Source organism: Cnephaeus nilssonii (assembly GCF_951640355.1).
Source record: "Cnephaeus nilssonii genome assembly, chromosome: 2".
Lineage (NCBI taxonomy): Eukaryota > Metazoa > Chordata > Mammalia > Chiroptera > Vespertilionidae > Cnephaeus > Cnephaeus nilssonii.
The window spans coordinates 74144503-74163160 of record NC_137073.1 but is presented as its reverse complement, the minus strand read 5'-3'; the positions used below and the strand labels follow the sequence as shown (position 1 = coordinate 74163160).

Below are 18658 nucleotides of genomic sequence, written 5' to 3'. Positions count from 1 at the left end.
CCGCGGCCGCGCACTGGAGCCCGGCGGACCCAGCCGAGTGGCGGGCACGCTCGCCCAACCCGGGAGAGCCGGGGAGCGGCGGGCGGGGCCGCGGGGCGCAGGGGGGCCGGGGCGGCAGTGGCTGCGGAGCGGGGGCACCTGAGCAGGGAGGAGGGAGGAGGGCGGGCGCGGTCTGAAAGTGGGGAAAGAAGAGGCAGACAGGCGAGCGGGCGGGCGCCCTGGCCCGGGGGTCACGGGCGCGGGAGCCCGGCGAGGTGGAGCTGGGCGGCGGCGCGGGCCGAGCCGAGGGAGGAGGGGGAAGGCGGAGGCGCGGGGAGCGTGTTTGGGGCGCCGCGGCAGGGAGGGTGGCGGCTGCCGGTGCGCGCTGGGCGCTGTGTGTGCGCGCTCCTCCGCTCAGGGAGGAAGATGGCCCAGAAGGGAAAGTTGGGGTGACGCGTGCGGCCCCCGGAGGCTCGGCTGGGGACGCCGCAGTGAGCCCGACGGAGCGGCGGCCAGACAGGCCAGGGGGCGCGCAGTCCGGGCGCTGCCACCGCCGCCGAGGCGCCCGCCCCCTCACTGCAGGTGGCGGCGGGGGCGCCGGGTCCCGGCGCCGGGGGCGCGGGCGGGCGCGCGGGGGAGCCCGGCCAAGGGATGGGCTGCGCCCCCAGCATCCACGTTTCGCAGAGCGGCGTGATCTACTGTCGGGACTCGGACGAGTCCAACTCGCCCCACCATACTACCGGCGTGTCGCAGGGCCCCGAACCTCCCTTGCCCGGCCTCTCCGCGCAGACCGACGCCGCCGACGCCATCCCCCGGAGCCGCGGGTCCGGGCCTCCCAGCGCCGCCCGGGTCCGCAGGGCTCGCGCCGAGCTGGGCAGCAGCAGCAGCAGCTCGGGCTCTGCAGCCCCCGCGGCGACCACCTGCAGGGGCCGGAGGCGCCACTGCTGCAGCAGCGCGGAGGCCGAGACCCAGACCGTCTACTCCAACCTCCAGGTAAACGCCGGGCGCGGGCACAGCTGGTGGGCACCCGCCCCGTCTGTCCGGTTTGCGCGGGTAGGGGGCTCCAGCGGAGTTGAGTGGCCGTGACGCGGTGGGGTAGGGGAGGTTGTCTCTCAGGAGGAGTTTACTTTTCATTCGTGGGGGTGATGAGGGCCAGGGAATCTGAGCAGAAGAGAGCCCTGGAGGGGTCCTGGGAGCTGGTTCTGGGGGAGTGGGTGGAGAAGGGAGCGCCTTGGGGAGCCGGCGGGCTGGCCGGGTTTCCGTTGAGGGAGGAAGGCTGTGTCTGGGTTAGTGAGAGAGCAGGGGTGGGTGTCATTGAGAGCCTTCAGTGGCGAGTCTGATTGAATGAAACCGGAGCACCGGGACGATTGGCGTGTCTTTTAGGGGAATGGTGCAGACCTGGGGCCAGGGTACCGTAGTGCCTCGCATCCCAGTTTTTACCGGGGGAAACCAGCCCAGCTGCATGGAGTCTGGGGCGCTAGGCTGGGGATTTGTGAATGAATGAGGGCGTGCGTTTGTGGAAGATGGAGGAAGAGAACCGGAGTGGAACCTGTTGTTTGTCCCTAGTTTGGGTTGGCTGCAGACGGGACCGAACGGAGAGAGCCTGCCTTGAGTTTGGAGGGTCAGCGGAGCCCAGGGAGGGGAGTGGGTTTGCGGTGCAGGGCAACTGTCTGAAGGTGAAGACTCTGCACACACATCTCATCTTTCAGGAGGGTGGGATTGTGAGGAAGTGGAGAAAAGGGTTTAAGTGATTAAAGCAGTCACCAGATATTTCTGAATGGCAGAAGAAAAAAATGATTACTTTAATACTGCCCTTCTGTATGTTCTCAAAATACTATTACATCCAAGAGGGTTTTCATTGTGTAAACCTGGCCACTGGGCCTTTTATCCATGTAGCAAACAGAATGACAATGGCACATCCCATTGTGCAGAGGGAAAAAAAAAATACATCTCCATGACTTGCAATGTTCGGTAGAAGCTGTGTGACATCCACAGCTTGTACGTGGCCAGTGGGTTACCAGCAGCCGTTCCATTGGTTATACACAATTGTATATTTAATACTTGAAAAAGTTGTTCCACAATTGGTCTAGTGTGAGGGGCCTTCTGGTCTTCATTGGATCAAGTCAGCTCCCAGTGGACGGACGGCTTGTGCTGGCTTCAGTCTGGAAGACCAAAAGCCTCTTTAGTGCACTCATTTTAGCAGCATCTGATTTTGTAACCTGAAGCTTAACATGATGGTTATTTATGGTTGTAGGTTTCTACTGGTAATAATTATATATGTAGTATGGTAATATAATCATTATAATAAACCACCATTTAATGAGCCCTGCTATCTGCCAGTTAATAAGCTTTCTCTTCTAGCTTTTGGATGTTAACCATGTGATGATAGAATTTCCAAAGACTAGAGACCTGGATGCATGACAGTACAATCTACCAATGGAGCATTTGTATAGAGGCATGTGCAGAAGAGTGTGTTTTTCTTTTGTCAAGTTTTTTACACACTGGTTCACATAAAGTTTGCATTAGGAGAAATCTCAGGGAAATAAAATTTTATATTTGGTTAAATAATTAAATTGGGATATTACCTATAAAGACTGTCCTTTTGCCTTCTTGTTGAAAATGAAATTTGAAGACATGAAGCCGTCATTTAGAATGGTGACAACTTATGAACTTTGAAACTTTCTTTAGTTGCTTCAGAGAAATTGTGTACTTTGCCTTTCAAAGTAGCAGGATTCCCAATTTAGTACCTGGCAACTCTAGCTACCCCATGTTTGTTCAATGAAAGAAAGAATAATGAATGAATTCATTCCCCATGTTTTAATACTTCTCTCAAGAGGCTACTTAGAGACCAAATGGAGTAAAAACTGGAGGGAAAGTGAGTCCCAATTATTAGCAGCTAGTATAAACTTGTATAAACATCATTGCTACTTGGCTGAAGTGTTAAAAGGCCTGACCTGCATTGGAATTTAACTCACTTTGCTTTATCAACAAGATTTCCAAATAAGAGCTTAATTCATTCCAAGCTATTACTAGGAATGTTGGGAATGAAGCTGGTGGTTTAATGATTCAGCACTAATTGCATGTGTAGATCTCAGAAACTATAGATTTGAAATTAAATATGAGACCAGAATTATTATACAAATCCTACAGAATTGTTACTGCAGAATTGCTTTAATATATTTAATAGTATCCTTTTAGGACTTGTGATCCAGTGTTATATATATATTTTTTCAATCTTCACATGTTCCATACTCTTTTGTAGTTAAGGTAATTTTGTAAAAACTACTTTTATTTATTTTTAGAATCAGAATTCTTACACCTAAGAGTCTGAGATAGTTGCTAGTCATGGCTTCCATGCTCCCCTCTCTAAGATGCTCAAGTAGAAAAGTAAAGTCTTTGCTTTTTTGTCCTGTTTACAGTGGGCTATAATAATTGTTTTTTTTTAAAAAATTCCCTTTGCACATCAATTATAAACCATATCCTCATTATTTACTTGGTCTCTGATGTTCCCCAGAGTACAAAAATGTGTGCTTGATCTCTCACTCTCTCTCTTTTCTAGCAATCATCCATCTCATTAAGCTTTTAGAATGATGAAGCATTATGATGTCAAACATGATGTCAACAGGAACCTTCCTGAATACCTAACTTACAAAAAATTATAAACATTAATAATTCATATGCAGTACAATGATATCATATGGGTTTCCATTTCTGGTAAGAAATTAGATTTGTCTCCAATTGCTGTAAAAATGCAACTTCCTAGCAATTTCTCTCCATCTTGTTTGCCTTTTTAAAAATAGTACTCCAACAGGAGAATCCTGCAGAATGCTCACTTCTGATACTGTGCCAGTTTTGTGATTCTTGTTCAGAAATCCTCAGAGGAGATAGTTGAATCTCTCTCTGGGAAGATCCGGGGGTTCTTACAAGTCTTTTCTCATACCAGCTGTTGCAACTGGGGAGGCAGCTGAGACTAGGCAGCTAGTTGTAGAAAGTCTGTATTGACATACAGTCAACTGGCAGCCATCTCTATGTGGGTTAACTGTTTGGTGGATCGGGCACAGGAGGTGGAGTTTCCAAATGATTTTGTGCTGATAGGCAGTGTTGCCAGTTCCCACTTTCCCCTCCATTCATCATGCTGACTTATGCATTTAGCCAGTATTTGGGCCAGACTCTGTGGTAGACACTAGGGATCCAGGGAATAGCCATGGAGTTTGGTAAGGAAAGCCCGATGAGGATGGGGAATCTCTTGCAAAAGAGTGTGTCTAAGCCACTGATTAATGACTTCTATAATATTCATTCCATGGCCCCCCAGTGTTTAAAGGGAAAAGCAATAGATATTTTTCTGACCTTGTGGTAAATAATTAATGAGATTTTTATTTGGGGGAAGGATAGAACTGTTTTGAAAAAATATTATTTTTGCTCTATAAGTCTTCAGTGTACATGAGAGTCACTTGGAAGTCTTGATAGAATATAGATTCTGGCCCCAAATCCCAGTTTCTGATTTAATAGATCTTAGGTGGGGCCTGGGGGTTTGGATTTCTAACAAGCTTCCAAAAGATGCTAGTGTGGTTGTTCTGGGGAACCACACTTTGAGAACGGCTGCTTTTAAATGCATTAAACTGACTGTTAACGGAGTGTAGGGCATCACATCACATGTATTTGGGGTACTAGTTATAGCTCTGCCTTCACCTTAGTTTGCTTTTATATGGGCGACCTGCCATCTCCATTCATGAAGTCAAACTCTGAGCCTCCGAGGCTGGCTGGAAAGTTTGTAAGTGGGGAGAGTGCTGGACCATGTAGCCCACTCTGGTTTCTTGAAGTGTGACTTCTCCTCAGGATCCATTGGGGTTTGTAGATGCTGGTGTCTTGCTTTGCCATCACCGTGTCACATGTGCTCTGCCCTGCTGGAGCCCTGTCCTGCCTGGTGGAAAGCTGCAAGGCAGGGGAGGGGCTTAAAACAGGTCCACAGGACATGGTACAGAGTCATGTTCAGTCCTCGACTCTTGAAGTTCTTGCTAGACCTTTTCACCGTTATTTTTTCATTTTAAAATGGAGCATAAGTCTTACAAGTTGATTAGGTAAAACTCAAACTTACTTCCTGCCATAGCTCAGTTTTCCCTGTTTTCTTTAGAGTTACGTTAATTTTTAAGGACTGTCAGATAATTCTCCCTTACTTTAACTTTTGTTAAAACGGAAAGTAACATAGTGCAAGCTGCTCACTTTTCAGAGGTGTTACTTCTCCCCTGAAATCCCTCCCCGGTGACCACTGGCGAGGACAGATCTTGTGGCACCAGGTTGGTGATGGGTTAAGGCCAGGAATCAGAATAGGAAGGAGGGAGTGAGCCCTACAGAACCAGGTGGGAAGACAGAGTCCAGAATCCAGAAGACCAGCAGAGTTGGGGAGGAGCAGGTGAGTACTTTGGGGCCAGGTGGGCAAGTAAAACCTGGAATTCAGGGACTTGGCAAAGGTGAGGAGTTGTTGAACCAGGTTGAGACTTCTGAGTGGGGGGCAGAAGCTGTTTACTTCCTTCTATTTGGGTTTCTCCCCTGAGGGTGAAGGGCTCGGTGCCTGCAGGAGACACCGTGACCAATCAGAAGGCTGTAAGTAACCTCTGCACCTAGGTGAGGCAAGACTAACCCACCGGCCTTCCTCACACCTGATCGAACAGTGTCTGAACAGAAAACAGATGCATATTCATAAGGGTAATTGAAAATTAAGCTAATGACTATTCCAGAAGTGTTAGGATGAAAGAAAATCATCCCAGTGATGCTGAAGCACCCTACGATAGAAAAGGGGAACCTAGAAAAAGGCAATAGGAGGGAATGGTTATGGGAACCCGAGAAAACAAACCCATAGGGTAGGGAAGCCCCACAAGCTGTGGTCTTCAGGAGGAAAGCAACAGTTGGAAGTCTGTGGCCTGGCAGGGGAGCCAAGGGAGTAAATACTTCCCATTCCATTGTCCTCCCGTTCATCCATCTGCAGCCAGGCCGGTACCTCCTTTGGCCAAACACATCTGGAAACCAGAATGGCCGGGGAGCCCATTGACGGAGGCTTCCAAGAGCAGGGCAGAGAGGACCCTGACTGTACCCCAGAAGCCCCTCTGTAACAAGTGTTGAAGATGTTCAGCATCATTAGGGATACCCCGCTAAGCTCAAATCAAAATGAGCAGTTTTGATGATTGCTTAAAATAATGGCATTTTTAATGGTCCTTGAACTTACTGTTTATGTTTCTCGTTTGTTTAATGACTAATGATATAAAAATATGTGCAGTTATCTTGTTTGGAGACCTCTAAGTTATCGCTGAAAACAAACCCTCCTCTTCAGTTCACTCTCCGCCCTGACTCTGCTCAGACTTTCCTTAGTCAGCTCGGGCTGCTAGAACAAACGGCCAGGAGCAGGTGACTGAAACCACAGACCTCTATTTCTCCCTGTTTTCCAGTCTGGAAAGGGCAAGCTCAAGGTGCTGCAGGTTCTGCACCTTGTGGTGTACGCTTCCTGGCTTGCAGATGGCTGTCTTGTGTGTCTTCGCATGGCAGAGAGCAAGCAAGTCCTCGTGTCTCTTTCTCCTCTTACAGGAACACTCTCATGGGGCCCCACCCTCATGCCCTCATCGAACCTAATTCCCTCCCAGAAGCCTCACCTCCAGATACCAGGCTAGGGCTGCAACATAGGGATTTGGGCGGGCACACGTATTCAGTCCATACAGACTGTTCCTGTCATGCCCTCTGCTCCTTACCCACTTCCCTGGTCCCCATGATCTCAAAGCCCAGAGGGAGGGGTGGGAAGTTCCCTGAGTGGGATACCACCTTATTCAGCTTGTTACATTTTTGCTCAATTTGTACTTTCCTGCTCTCTACACCTTCTCTCTAGAGTCTTAAAAAGTTAACAAGTGAGCTTTACCATATGTTTATAAGCTGATATTTTCTGTAAAGAATACATTTAAAACATTTTAACGTATTCACATGGGTTCAGGAGTTCATTTTAAAAAAATAGGTGTTAACATCTTACAGTGGAAGTCTTAGTAGTTTTTATGTTTTAATACAAAACACTGCTTTTTAACAAGTTACAATATAGGTTAATTTAGATTTTGTTTTTGTTAGTTTCTTGCCCATTTTCTCTCTTCTTTCATTGATGGATAAAAGCCAAGTTTTATTCAGGATTTTGATGCTTCACTCTTTTTAAAAAAATATATATTTTATTGATTTTTTACAGAGAGGAAGGGAGAGGGATAGAGAGTTTGAAACATCGATGAGAGAGAAACATCGATCAGCTGCCTCCTACACACCCCCTACTGGAGATGTGCCCACAACCAAGGTAGATGCCCTTGACCGGAATCGAACCTGGGACCCTTGAGTCCACAGGCCGACGCTCTATCCACTGAGCCAACCCGGTTAGGGCTGATGCTTCACTCTTTATCATCAACTTATTGCACCTCCTCCTTTCTGCCTCCTTAGGGACAGTGCTCAGAAAGACAGTTTAGAAGCATGTAATTGCTATAATAAAAATGAGACAATTTTACTTTTGGATAATTCATCAATGAAAGGAAGAAAATATTGTGGTTATCTCTTGTTTCCACGGCGATTCATATTTTCATGTATGGTTTGTACATTTTGCAACAAGGTATGTAGAATAGATATAGTAACACTGCCTGTTGTTTAAGTCTGTGCTATTCCCAGAGCATATACCTGGTTTTACCTAATCTACATAAAAGCACTATGAGATACAAATTATCATTCCTATTTTACAAATGAGGAAATGAGGCTGCAAGAGGTAGAATAAAGCGCTCAAAGTAAGGGCTGGAATTTTAATACAAGGTCATCTGAATCCAACTTCAGGGTCCTTATCCACTGAGCTTTATTGCCTCTCACACGGGCCTGAAGGCCCAAGGCTGGTCCTGGACCTATAGAGTTATGTAGAGCAGAGAGGAGAGAAACAGGTGTGTGTGGAGGGCAATCAGGGGGTCTTGTGAGTGAGGATTTTCCTCTTACATGTTCACTGTCGCCCTTCTATTAGCTTGAACTGGAATGTTATTTTGAATTGAGTGGAGAATGTAAAATGCATACAAAATTGGAGTAGCTTTGTCAAAACAAGTCATTATTTTCAATGAACACAGTACTTGGCACATTAGATATTATACAAAGATTGGCTGCTAATAATCCTGTGGCTGCTATTATTTCTGTTTTGCTAATTAAGATGAGATTGGTTATTTAGAGTTCAATATTGTTGAAACATGTAATTGTTTTTTTATTGGGAAATGTATCCAACTTTCAAGTACATAGATTTGGCCAATGTAGACGCCTGACTAGACTTATGCAGATATACACGTTATCCTGAAGCTTTGAAAACTGCGGGTGGGTTTGGTCTGCCTCGGCTGTATTTCCGAAGGAGACAACATGGTAAAGTTGCCTGTTGAAGGCCCAGGATGGAGTTTGAGTTCCGTGACTGCTGGGCCCACACACTGCCTCTGCCCGTGTAGGTTAGGGCCTTGGTGTTAAAACCCATTCCACCAGCTGATGCTTCATAAACTTCAATAGTGTTTTGAGCTGAGCTTTGGCTGGAACTAAAAGCTTCTCTTTCCCCCACAGTCTAATAGAAACCCTGACTACCATAGCTCCCCTCCAGAGGTCCGTCAGAATTATACCCACCACAGTGATGGCCAGACAAAGATGAGAGCAAAGGATCAGCTTTGTCAGTGGCTGGGCCAGCGCTGATTAATATCACTTCCCAGAGTCCATCGTGTGCATGGACTCTGTGAGCTTTCCAAAGCTCAGCGCCTTTCTCTGCAGAGATCTGGCCCACTAGGGTGCCTTCACCCCTTTGGGAGGAGCTGGTGAGGGCAAGGAAGGTGGCCCGTTATTCTCACCTCTCTAATGGCTGTGACAGGGAGGGGTGTTGCAGACACCTTCTCCCCTCCCCTTTCTTTGTTGAGATTTTCAAGACGGGAGAGAGGGAGAGGAAAAGGCTAGAACCTCTTCTGTGTGTCAAAGATGCAAACTTGGAATAAGAGAAAATCAGAAAATGCTTTAGAATAAATGTAAAAGACAACCCTCACTTTTATATTCATATTCCATGACAGAAATATACTTTGTAAGGCATCTAGTTGGTATTGGGAAATGGGTTTCATATAGAAACAATGTTATATGTGGCATTTGGGTGTCCAGGTTAGCCCCAAAATGTATTTAGCCAGATTATATAAATAGAGTACACTGAGTGGTCAGATTATTATGATCTCTGAACGCATAATAATCTGGCCACTCAGTGTGTGTGTGTGTGTGTGTGTGTGTGTGTGTGTGTGTGTATTAGAGGCTCGGTGCATGAATTCGTGCATGGATGGGGTCCGGCCAGCCTGGCCAGAGGGAGGGGACATGGGCGGTTGGCCGGCCTGCCTGCTGGTCGAACTCCTGGTCGAGGGGACAATTTGCATATTAGCCTTTTATTATATAGGATATACACTGAGTGGCCAGATTATTATGCGTTCAGAGATCATAATAATCTGGCCACTCAGTGTATATTTACAATGTTGAAACCATATTTGAGAGAAACATAAAATTGAATTAGAACTAGTGTTTCTTCTGTACGTGTTTCCTTTGGGAGAAACGGGCTTCATTGGAGGGTGGTGAAGCAGCGGGAGAACCTGCGACGCTCCCTCCGGGAGTAATTATCCTAAGTGATTGTTGGTGCTGAGGAGGTGAGGGGCTCAGGTGGTGGAGAGAGAGCTGGGGTGCAGGGAGCTCAAGGGACTTGACGACTACTTCAGTGTGAATCTTTTAACTCTTAACAGTTCTCTGTTTTTAAATTGTAAAACCATTATACATAAAAAAATTAATAACTACTATCTTAGTTTGGGCTGCTATAACAAAAATCCCATAGACTGGGTGACTTATAAACAACAGCAATAAGTTGCTGGGAAGAAGGAGGCAGCAGATTTGGTGTCTGGTTAGGACGTGATTTCTCGTTCACAGTCCCCAGTCTTTTCACTGTGCCCTCACCTGTCCGTTCAAGAGGGCTCTGTCCTCAAGACCTCATCACCTCCCTAAGGCCCCACCTCCTAATACCACCACATTGGGGCTTAGGATCCAATATATGAATTGGGGTGGGGGTGGGAGTGTCAGACATTCAATCTGTAGCGACAACTGTACTTAATATCAATCACATTTTTTCTAATTGTCTGATTAGTTTTTAGCTTTTGGTATCCAAATAAGGTTCACTCATTGTGATTGGTTGATGTGTCTTTTAAGTCTCATTATCTCTGTGTCTCTTTCCACTGGCAGTTAGTTTGTTGAGGATCCTGGGTTGTTTGTCCTGTAGCTTTCCCCCCCATTCGGTGTTTTACTGTTTGCATTCCCGGGGTGCATCTAACATGTTTCCCTGCCTTCTGTGTTTGCTAGGAACTTGTAGTTAGATTTAGAGGTTTGCTCAGATTATGCTAGATTTTAGGGGGTGAGAATACATTTTAGATGATACTGTGTTCTCACATCACATCTGTGTTTGGTTGTCTCTTTGCTGACAAGGAACCCATTATTAACTGTAGCTGCTTACATCCATGAATAGGGGTGTAAAATTGTAATATTCTTGTTCTATCATTTCTCCTTCACTTATTAGCTAGAATGTCTCGAAAAAGAAAAACCCATCAACTAGTTGGTTTCCCTGGGACAGAGTTTATATAGGAAAGGAAGGTTAAATGTGTGAATCTTCCCTCTTATTTCCAGTTTTCAAAATGAGATGATTCCCTCGCATTCTCCTGGGGTGACACTGATTTTTGTGTACTTGTTTCTCTGTTTGCTTGTTTAGTATCACTATGGATCACACATACATTTGATGCATGTCAACTCATTGCAGTTGTTATTCTTTAGGTGCTCAAATTGCCCATTTTTGGCTGGGGGGAGCTTAAGTTGATGAGGCACTTTTTGAAGAAATAGAGCAAAGTTGATTAAATTGTGTCCTTATTCTTAACTTTCCTTTTCCTTTTCCTTTGGTAGGTGAGGACTTGCGGACCACCTGTAGGTGGAGCACATCTTGATGTCTGCCTACTAGTCATTGTTGTTCCATGCAATTGAGTCGGCTGTGACCCCTGGCGACTCTATGAATGAGTAATGTCTTGTCCTCATCTCTAGTCATACCGAACCTCACTGCAGCTCTTTACCTATAATTTTTGTGGCTACTGAGAGGTAACCTGGTGTGATGGAAAAATACTCATTGACCAGGGCTTGAGCTCCAGCCCTGCCTTATGCAAGCTTGGTGACCTTGGAGAAGCTGCATGACTCCTCCTCCTAAGGTGGGGATAACGCACCCTTCAAAGGATATACAGTCCCTGTAACCTCCCAGGTCCTCACAAGTGGTGTGTGTGGGGGGGGTGTATGTGTATGTGTGTGTGTGTAACTAAGTCTCTGAAGTCTGGGGGTGTGTGTGTGGGGGTGTATGTGTATGTGTGTGTGTGTGTGTAACTAAGTCTCTGAAGTCTGGAATCTATCTTACACCTACAGGACAATACAATATGAAGAGCACATGTCAGTGCTGAATGGTCACATAGTAGCTACTCTAAAGGGAGAAGGGAGGAAGAAAGTGAAACTTCACATAAGAACTATAAATGAAGCAATTATAATCTGCTATTGAACTTGACAAGAAGTATAACACAGTAATTATGTTGGTTCTTTGCCTCTTGGTTCTCAGCTCCATCCTCAGCTTTTTCATATTCTCTTTTGTATTATGTGAGGCTAGAAGTCGACAAACTGTATCTTTTAGATTTCTTTTCCAGCTGGTCTCCTATTAGCTGTTTCAAGTAGTAGGTAGGGGATTGGGATGTGGGAGAAAGGAAGAGACAATAGCAGTGGCTTCTGCTAAGTGGCAGGGGTACAGGTTTAACGGTGATGGTGCCGCACCTCAGCTGAGGAGAGTGGGCTTGTGGCCGCCAGCCTTGGGAGGTCACAGCTTCTGGCCTCTGAATGTTGCCCTTCCATCTACTTAGTTTCTACAGCTCACACTATCTTCTTTTTGCTCTTTCATACTGTTACCTTTCAACACCTTGCAAACAGTTCTCTACATGGATCTGTCTCTACTTACTATGTGTAGAGTGGTTTCCGTTTTTCTCAGTGGACACTTGTGGTCTGAGGTCAGAGAGAACTAGGTTATAATCTCTTAGTTCTGTGACTTAACATCTTTAATATTCAATTTCTTTCTCTGTCTAAGGGGGTTGATAAAAGTACTTACCTCATAGAGTTGTTGTGAGGATGATATAATTAGTATACCTGACACTTTGAACTTTGTATTATGTGAGGCTAGAAGTAGTAGATACTGGTAGAGAATTGGGATGTTAACTTTGAACATAATTCTCAAAAAGTGTTGTCTACTATTGATAATATACAAGCCAATTTTTGAAGGCTCTCCTTTACCATTTTTATTATAAAAAAGTTCAGATGTAGAGATCATCTATATATATAAAAGCCCAATATGCTAAGTGTCTGACCGTTTGACCAGTCGCTATGACATGCACTGACCACCAGGAGGCAGATGCTCCAACTAGTAGGTTAGCTTGCTGCTGGGGTCCAGCCAATTGGGACTGGGGGAGATGGGCTGGACACGTCCTGGAGCCCTCCCACAGTCCTTTCCCGGCCAGGGTGGGGTCCTGGATTGCCAGAGGGCGCAGGCCAGGCCAAGGGACCCCACCGGTGCACGAAGTATAATAAAGCTTCATGTACACACCACCCAGCCTCACAGTTATAAAATTAAAGCTACTCTTTTATCTATACCACCTTCTCTCCTCCCTACTATGGACTTAATTTTAAAGCAAATCTAAACCATTATATTATTTCAGCTGTAATTTTTTCAGCATATAACTGTAAGAGATGAGGACTGTTTAAAAAACAACCCTAATACTATCAGCATACCTAAAATTAAAATAATTTCTTACTATCAGAAAATACCAAGACAATGTTTAAATTTGCCTAATTATCTCATATGTGTCTTTATTTAAAAATATTTGACATAAGAAACATCTTTGGAATAAGGCCCACCTGTTGTCACTGGTTGATATGTTTCTTAAGTATCTTTTGATGTATAGGTTCCCTTTCTCTCTTTTTCTCTCACAGTTTGTTTGTTGGAGAAACTGGGTTCCTTGTCCTGCAGGGTTTCCCACAGTCTGGACTTTGCTGATTACATTCCTGTGGTATCATTCACCACATTTTCCTGGCCCGGTATTTCCTGTATATTGGTAGTTACATCTAGAGGTATATTGGTTGGATTCAGGCCTGTTTATTTTGGCAAGACTGCCTTTTAGGTAGTGTTGTGTACCTCCGTCAGGAGGCACCTAATGCCTCATTCTCTCTCTTTTTGGGAGGCAATAGCGAGGAGGGAATACATTTTTACTTTTTAAGTAGGGAAGTTACTTGATGTTTGGATGAGGCAGATGTGGGAGATGGAACAGTCTAGAATGATGTCCCGGTTTTGGTTTAGTTTTAAAAGAACCTCCTTGTTGGGAATCTGGGGCAAGAGAAGGGGGCAGAGGGCCAGGAACGGTGAGAGGAAGAGAGGAAGAGGGCTATATGGGTGTAGGTAGGTTTATAAATTTAGTGATTGGCCACAGGAGAGCTTAACTCAGACATTCTTTACCCTGTTTATATTTCCAATTTAATCAGTGTAACTGTGTAAATTTACTTTCTAGTCAAACCGTATACCTCCGTGGTAGGAGATAGAATCAAATACAGAATTCGTTTTCCTTGCAAACAGTTTGAGAAAAGAAAAATTAGTGTGAAAATGCTATTGAGCTTAGACCACAGGTGGGGAGTCCCTATCTACTCCTGTCTTGTGCTGTTATAATCTGAGTGCAAGTAATGCTGTGGAACACTGGATATGAAGTGTCATGCCACTGGATTTTTCTTTAATTAGGATATAATTCACATAACATAAAGTTTACAATTGTACATTTAAAAAATATGTGTTTTTATTGATTTTTTTTTTAGAGAGAGAGAAAGGAAGAGGGATAGAGAGATAGAAACATCAATGTGACAGAAACTTTCATTGGCTTCCTCCTACTGGGGATCGAGTCTGCAACCGAGGCATGTGCCCTGACCAGGAATTGAACCAGGGACCTCCTGGTTAATGGTTCAATGCTCAACCACACCAGCTGTTGTACATTTTAAACTGTGCAATTCAGTGATTTTTAAAATATATCCATTATGCTGTGTAACCACCACCATTGTCTAATTCTAGAATATTTCCATTAACCCAAAAAGAAACTCCATACCTATTGGCAGTCAGTCCTAGTTCCCCATCCCTTGGCAACCACTAATCTGCTTTCTGTCTATGGTTTTGCTTATTCTGAACATTTCATGTAAATGGACTCAAATAGCATGTGGCCTTTTGTGTCTGGCTTCTTTCACTTAGCATAATGTTTTCATGGTTCATCCATGTTACAGTACGGATCAGTTTTTTATCTCTCTTATTGCCAAATAACATTCCACTGTATGAATATACCACTGTTTGTTTACCCATTGATGGACATTTGGGTTGTTTCCACTTTTTGGCTAATAGGAATAATGCTGCTATGAACATTCTTGTACAAGTCTTTGTGTGGACATATGCTTTCATTTCTCTGGGGTATATACCTAAGAGTAGAATTGCTTGCTCATATGGTAAGTGTATGTTTAACTTTTTGAGGAACCCCCAAACTACTTCCCAGGGCAGCTGTACCATTTTTCATTTCCACCAGCATACATGTGGGTCCCTATTTCTTCACATCCTCACCAACACTTGTTATTATCTGTCTTTTTCATTATAGCCATTCAAGTGGGTATGAGGTAGGGTCTTGTTGTGGTTTTGATTGACATTTTCCTGATGGAAAATTCAGAGTTTTTAAGAATTAAATGAGATACCATAGTGAAATGCAGCATGGACTTGGGTCTCAGTTCTCTGCTAGATTGCAGAACCCCCCCAGAAGAACCGTATTTGTGTTCCTCGGCGTTTTTATTTGCACTGCAGCCTTTTGTCTCAGGATGGCAGAGCGTAGGCCTAACTCCCGCACTGAGCTTTCCGTTCATGTACACACCATACGCCCCTGTGTGGCAGAATCCCCTGTGCAGACCTTTCCCAGAGCTCCGGAATCACACTGTAATGGGGCCCAGCCTGTGCATTAAAGAAGTCACTCAGTCTAAGAGAAGTAATGGGTATGATCTTGAGGAAAGGCAAGAGACTTGGCATTTCAAGGATCCTTAAGCGGCACTTTCTTTTGCTACCTGCAGGAGGCGCTCGTGAGCATATGTGATTTAGTTCACAATGACAGCCCAGAGGTGGCCATCTTAGTTGGTTACTAAGGTTTAAATTTAGTTCAGGAGCTTAATGTGAATATGAAATCATCGGAAGCACTGAAATTAAATTTGGGTCAGGTTTCTGGCCTGGGCACAGTGAGTCGCACCGTATGCGTTGGTTCTTGATACTTGTTTTGCTGATTTAGAGGGGATGGTGGGAAAGGTAATTCCCAGATGGTGGCTCTTGCAAAATCCATGTGTAGTAGTTTTGGAAGCATTTCCTACATGTTCATATGAATGCAGATGCAGGCTGATGGTATGGGTATTGACAATGCAAACAACACAAGCCAAGCTGTGAAGGCCCAGCCCACAGGGGCTTGGGGAAGTTCTGTGAAAACCTGCCCTTCCCACTTCTCCAGTTCCTCCGGCGGCTTATTCTGATGAAATGGCCTGGCGTCCTAGGTGGACACGAAGTTCCTAAGGACGCATTCCCTTCCTCTTATACTGCTCTTCTCTGGCTGCAGTGGAAGGAGCAGGGTTTAGGCTTTACAAGGGGGATTGCAAATCACCACCTTTTCTAGATTCTTCTGTATGGTCATCAGCGAAAGGAGAAATGATAGTAATGGTAATAAAGTGAAAACAGTTGTGTGACACAAGGCTTTGCTACATGTTACTTCAGGATGTATTGCAGTTGTCAAGTTGCATCAGTCAGGGCCCCTGGGGAAACGCTTCACCCCAGATGTTCAGATGAAGAGACTTAAATGGAGAGTCGCTTACAGAGGCGTGAGCAGAGGTAGGGGAGACAAGGGACAGTGAGGTGCCCCCACCGGCAACTGTGTGAAGCCCTAGCCGTCTTGGGGTTGAAGAGGCCAGGGGAGGAAAGAGCCCTGTTGGCTGTGGGGCCCGGCAGGGGCTGTCATTATGAAGGCGCTGTGATTGCCGGGGCAGTGAAGGAGGGAGGAGTGGGAAGGAATGACCCACCGCTCTCTCCTGGCTCTCCTCTGCCCGGCTGCTGCCTCGCACTGGGGGCTCCCACCCTGCGACCAGCTGGGAAGGGAGGCTGGTGGTGCAGGATGCAGAGGTGAGCCTCCAGGCACCGAGCAGGGCACACAGTGGACGGGGAAGGTGGTTTGCAAGCGGAGACTAATTTGCACAATATCCAATTATTTTGCCGTGAGCGCATTCTACTTTTTGTTAATTTTTAGAAGGTGTTATTTTGGAGAAACATCCATTTCTAATTTAAAAAAATTTTCCATTGTCTTTCACATTTGCTTATGTAAAACTTCTTATCTTTTAGGTGGCTAAGTTGATTATGAAATCTCTTAAACATGCTTTTTTTTTTTCATTTTCCCAATGCATTGGTGTATATTATTGTACTGTGAGAAACCTGAAAGTGAGAGAGCCACGTGGCTACACTGTCTCTTTCAAATTGTCAGAGGGTGATTTTTACATTTCTCCTTTTCAGATTTGTGTGTAGATGTTTGTGAATTATTCCGAGGCAGTCAGTTGTCTTTGAATCAGTGTAGTCAGAGTGGAGTTGGCTTAGGGTTTTTGTAACCACAGCCGAGGGGGGGCTGCAGCATGTTAGAGGCACCCAGATAGTTGCGTGTGTCTCCCTGCACACAGACTGGGGATCATTTTGCTTCATGCCTTGATGGACTGTGCCGACTTGAGATGTGGTAACCAAGTGACCTGTTCTCTGCCGCCGTGTAATTCTCCCAGGTCTGAATAAAGGGCAGATGAAGGTCTGTGTCTCTGGGTGCCTATGGGGTTGCTAGGAAATGATTTTCAAAGTGCTTCTTGGTGATGCAGCAGGTCGAACTTTTTTGTGCAGCGTTGTCATGGAAACAAGTGCATCATTGCCTTGTCTAATTTATCTTTTAGTGATAAAAAAAATTGCAATCCAGGATTAACAGATAAAACATAATTTTTTAAAGGTAATGAAAAAAACACACCCCAATAACTTTAAGGGGGATACTGCTGTAAGTACCACATCTTTTGAATGGCAAGGTTTCACTGGCACTGTAATTCACATTGATCAGGGCTTGGCAGTGTGCCGTGATGGGGGCTAATTGATTTGTTTTCCTTCTTTGGAATAAGAAAACCAGGACTTCACCCGGTGGCTAATTGCTGTGGGGCTTTATTCCTGACCCCAACTCCTGAGCTGATGTGAATGGAAGGCAGCACACGTCATTGTGAGTCTTCCAAGGTTACTAGGGATTTGTTCTTTGATTGGCCGGTGGGTTTTTTTTTTTTATCTCCCCTCCACCCTCCAGCACCCTCACCCCAAGAGCAGGCTGTGGGCTGACAGTGGTAGCCCTACCTTGCACAAAGGGCCATCCTATGGAAGTGGTGCCTTAAACCAGTGGTCGGCAAACTCACTAGTCAACAGAGCCAAATATCAACAGTACAACGATTGACATTTCTTTTGAGAGCCGAAAACCGACTTCTGAGCATGGGCCACGAAGTTTCAATCGCACTGTACGTGCGAGCCCGCACGTGGTATTTTGTGGAAGAGCCACACTCAAGGGGCCTAAGAGCCGCATGTGGCTCGCGAGCCGCAGTTTGCCAACCACTGCCTTAGGCTCACTCTCTTGGCTAAGCACCTGTACACCCTCACCTCCCCCAGAGCGGATCCGGGAGCAGAGTCTGCCCTGCCTTCCCGTGGTAGTTAAAGGGCCTCGAAGGGAAGGAGTTCCTCCTCTTCTATGGGTTGAGGACAAAACCTTCCAGCTCTGCATGTGTGACGGATACCGCTAGCTCAGTGGTCGGCAAACTCACTAGTCAACAGAGCCAAACATCCACAGTACAACGATTGACATTTCTTTTGAGAGCCCAATTTTTTAAGCTTAAACTTCTTCTAACGCCACTTCTTCAAAATACACTCGCCCAGGCCGTGGTATTTTGTGGAAGAGCCACACTCAAGGGGCCAAAGAGCCGCATGTGGCTCGCGAGCCGCAGTTTGCCGACCACTGTACTAGCGTATTAGGATCAACTTTCAAATGGCAGTACTTAGTCAGGAGAACTGAACTGGAGGAAGATTTTATACTGTGTTTCGTAGTCCGTCCTTCTCCATGGAGATTTAGCTCCTGTGGTTTCATTCCCCATCCCCAGCTGTGTGTGTGTGTGTGTGTGTGTGTGTGTGAAGTAGACATTTGTTTCATTGAATTAAAATCTTCTCATTTGTTTTAGACCTTTCCAAAATACCTTTTATTAATATTTCCAAGTGTGATATATGAGTTTTTTGCATGTAAGGGGGGGGGGGGCATTTTTAATCTTCCACGAGCCCTAAGATTGACAAGATGGATAATGGAAACAAGCCAATTTAATCAGAATTTCACTGAGCAGCACTGAAGGCCCAAATCGATTTTCTTTCACAGCCAACAGTGCTCTTTCCTCCCCTGGCCTCTCCTGCCCCATGCGTCTATTTACTGAGCAC

General features: G+C 45.5%; 1 protein-coding gene across 2 annotated transcripts in view; it reads left to right on the top strand.

The window, feature by feature from the left end:
* The first annotated feature begins 319 nt into the window (after positions 1-319).
* PDE8B (phosphodiesterase 8B) overlaps positions 320-18658 on the top strand; it is a 174372-nt gene continuing 156033 nt past the window's right edge. For both annotated transcript variants that reach the window (XM_079760277.1, XM_079760278.1), the window contains exon 1: positions 320-972. In XM_079760277.1, coding sequence (XP_079616403.1) covers positions 631-972 — 342 coding nt within the window. In that variant the 5' untranslated portion in view covers positions 320-630. The remainder of the gene's footprint in view (positions 973-18658) is intronic.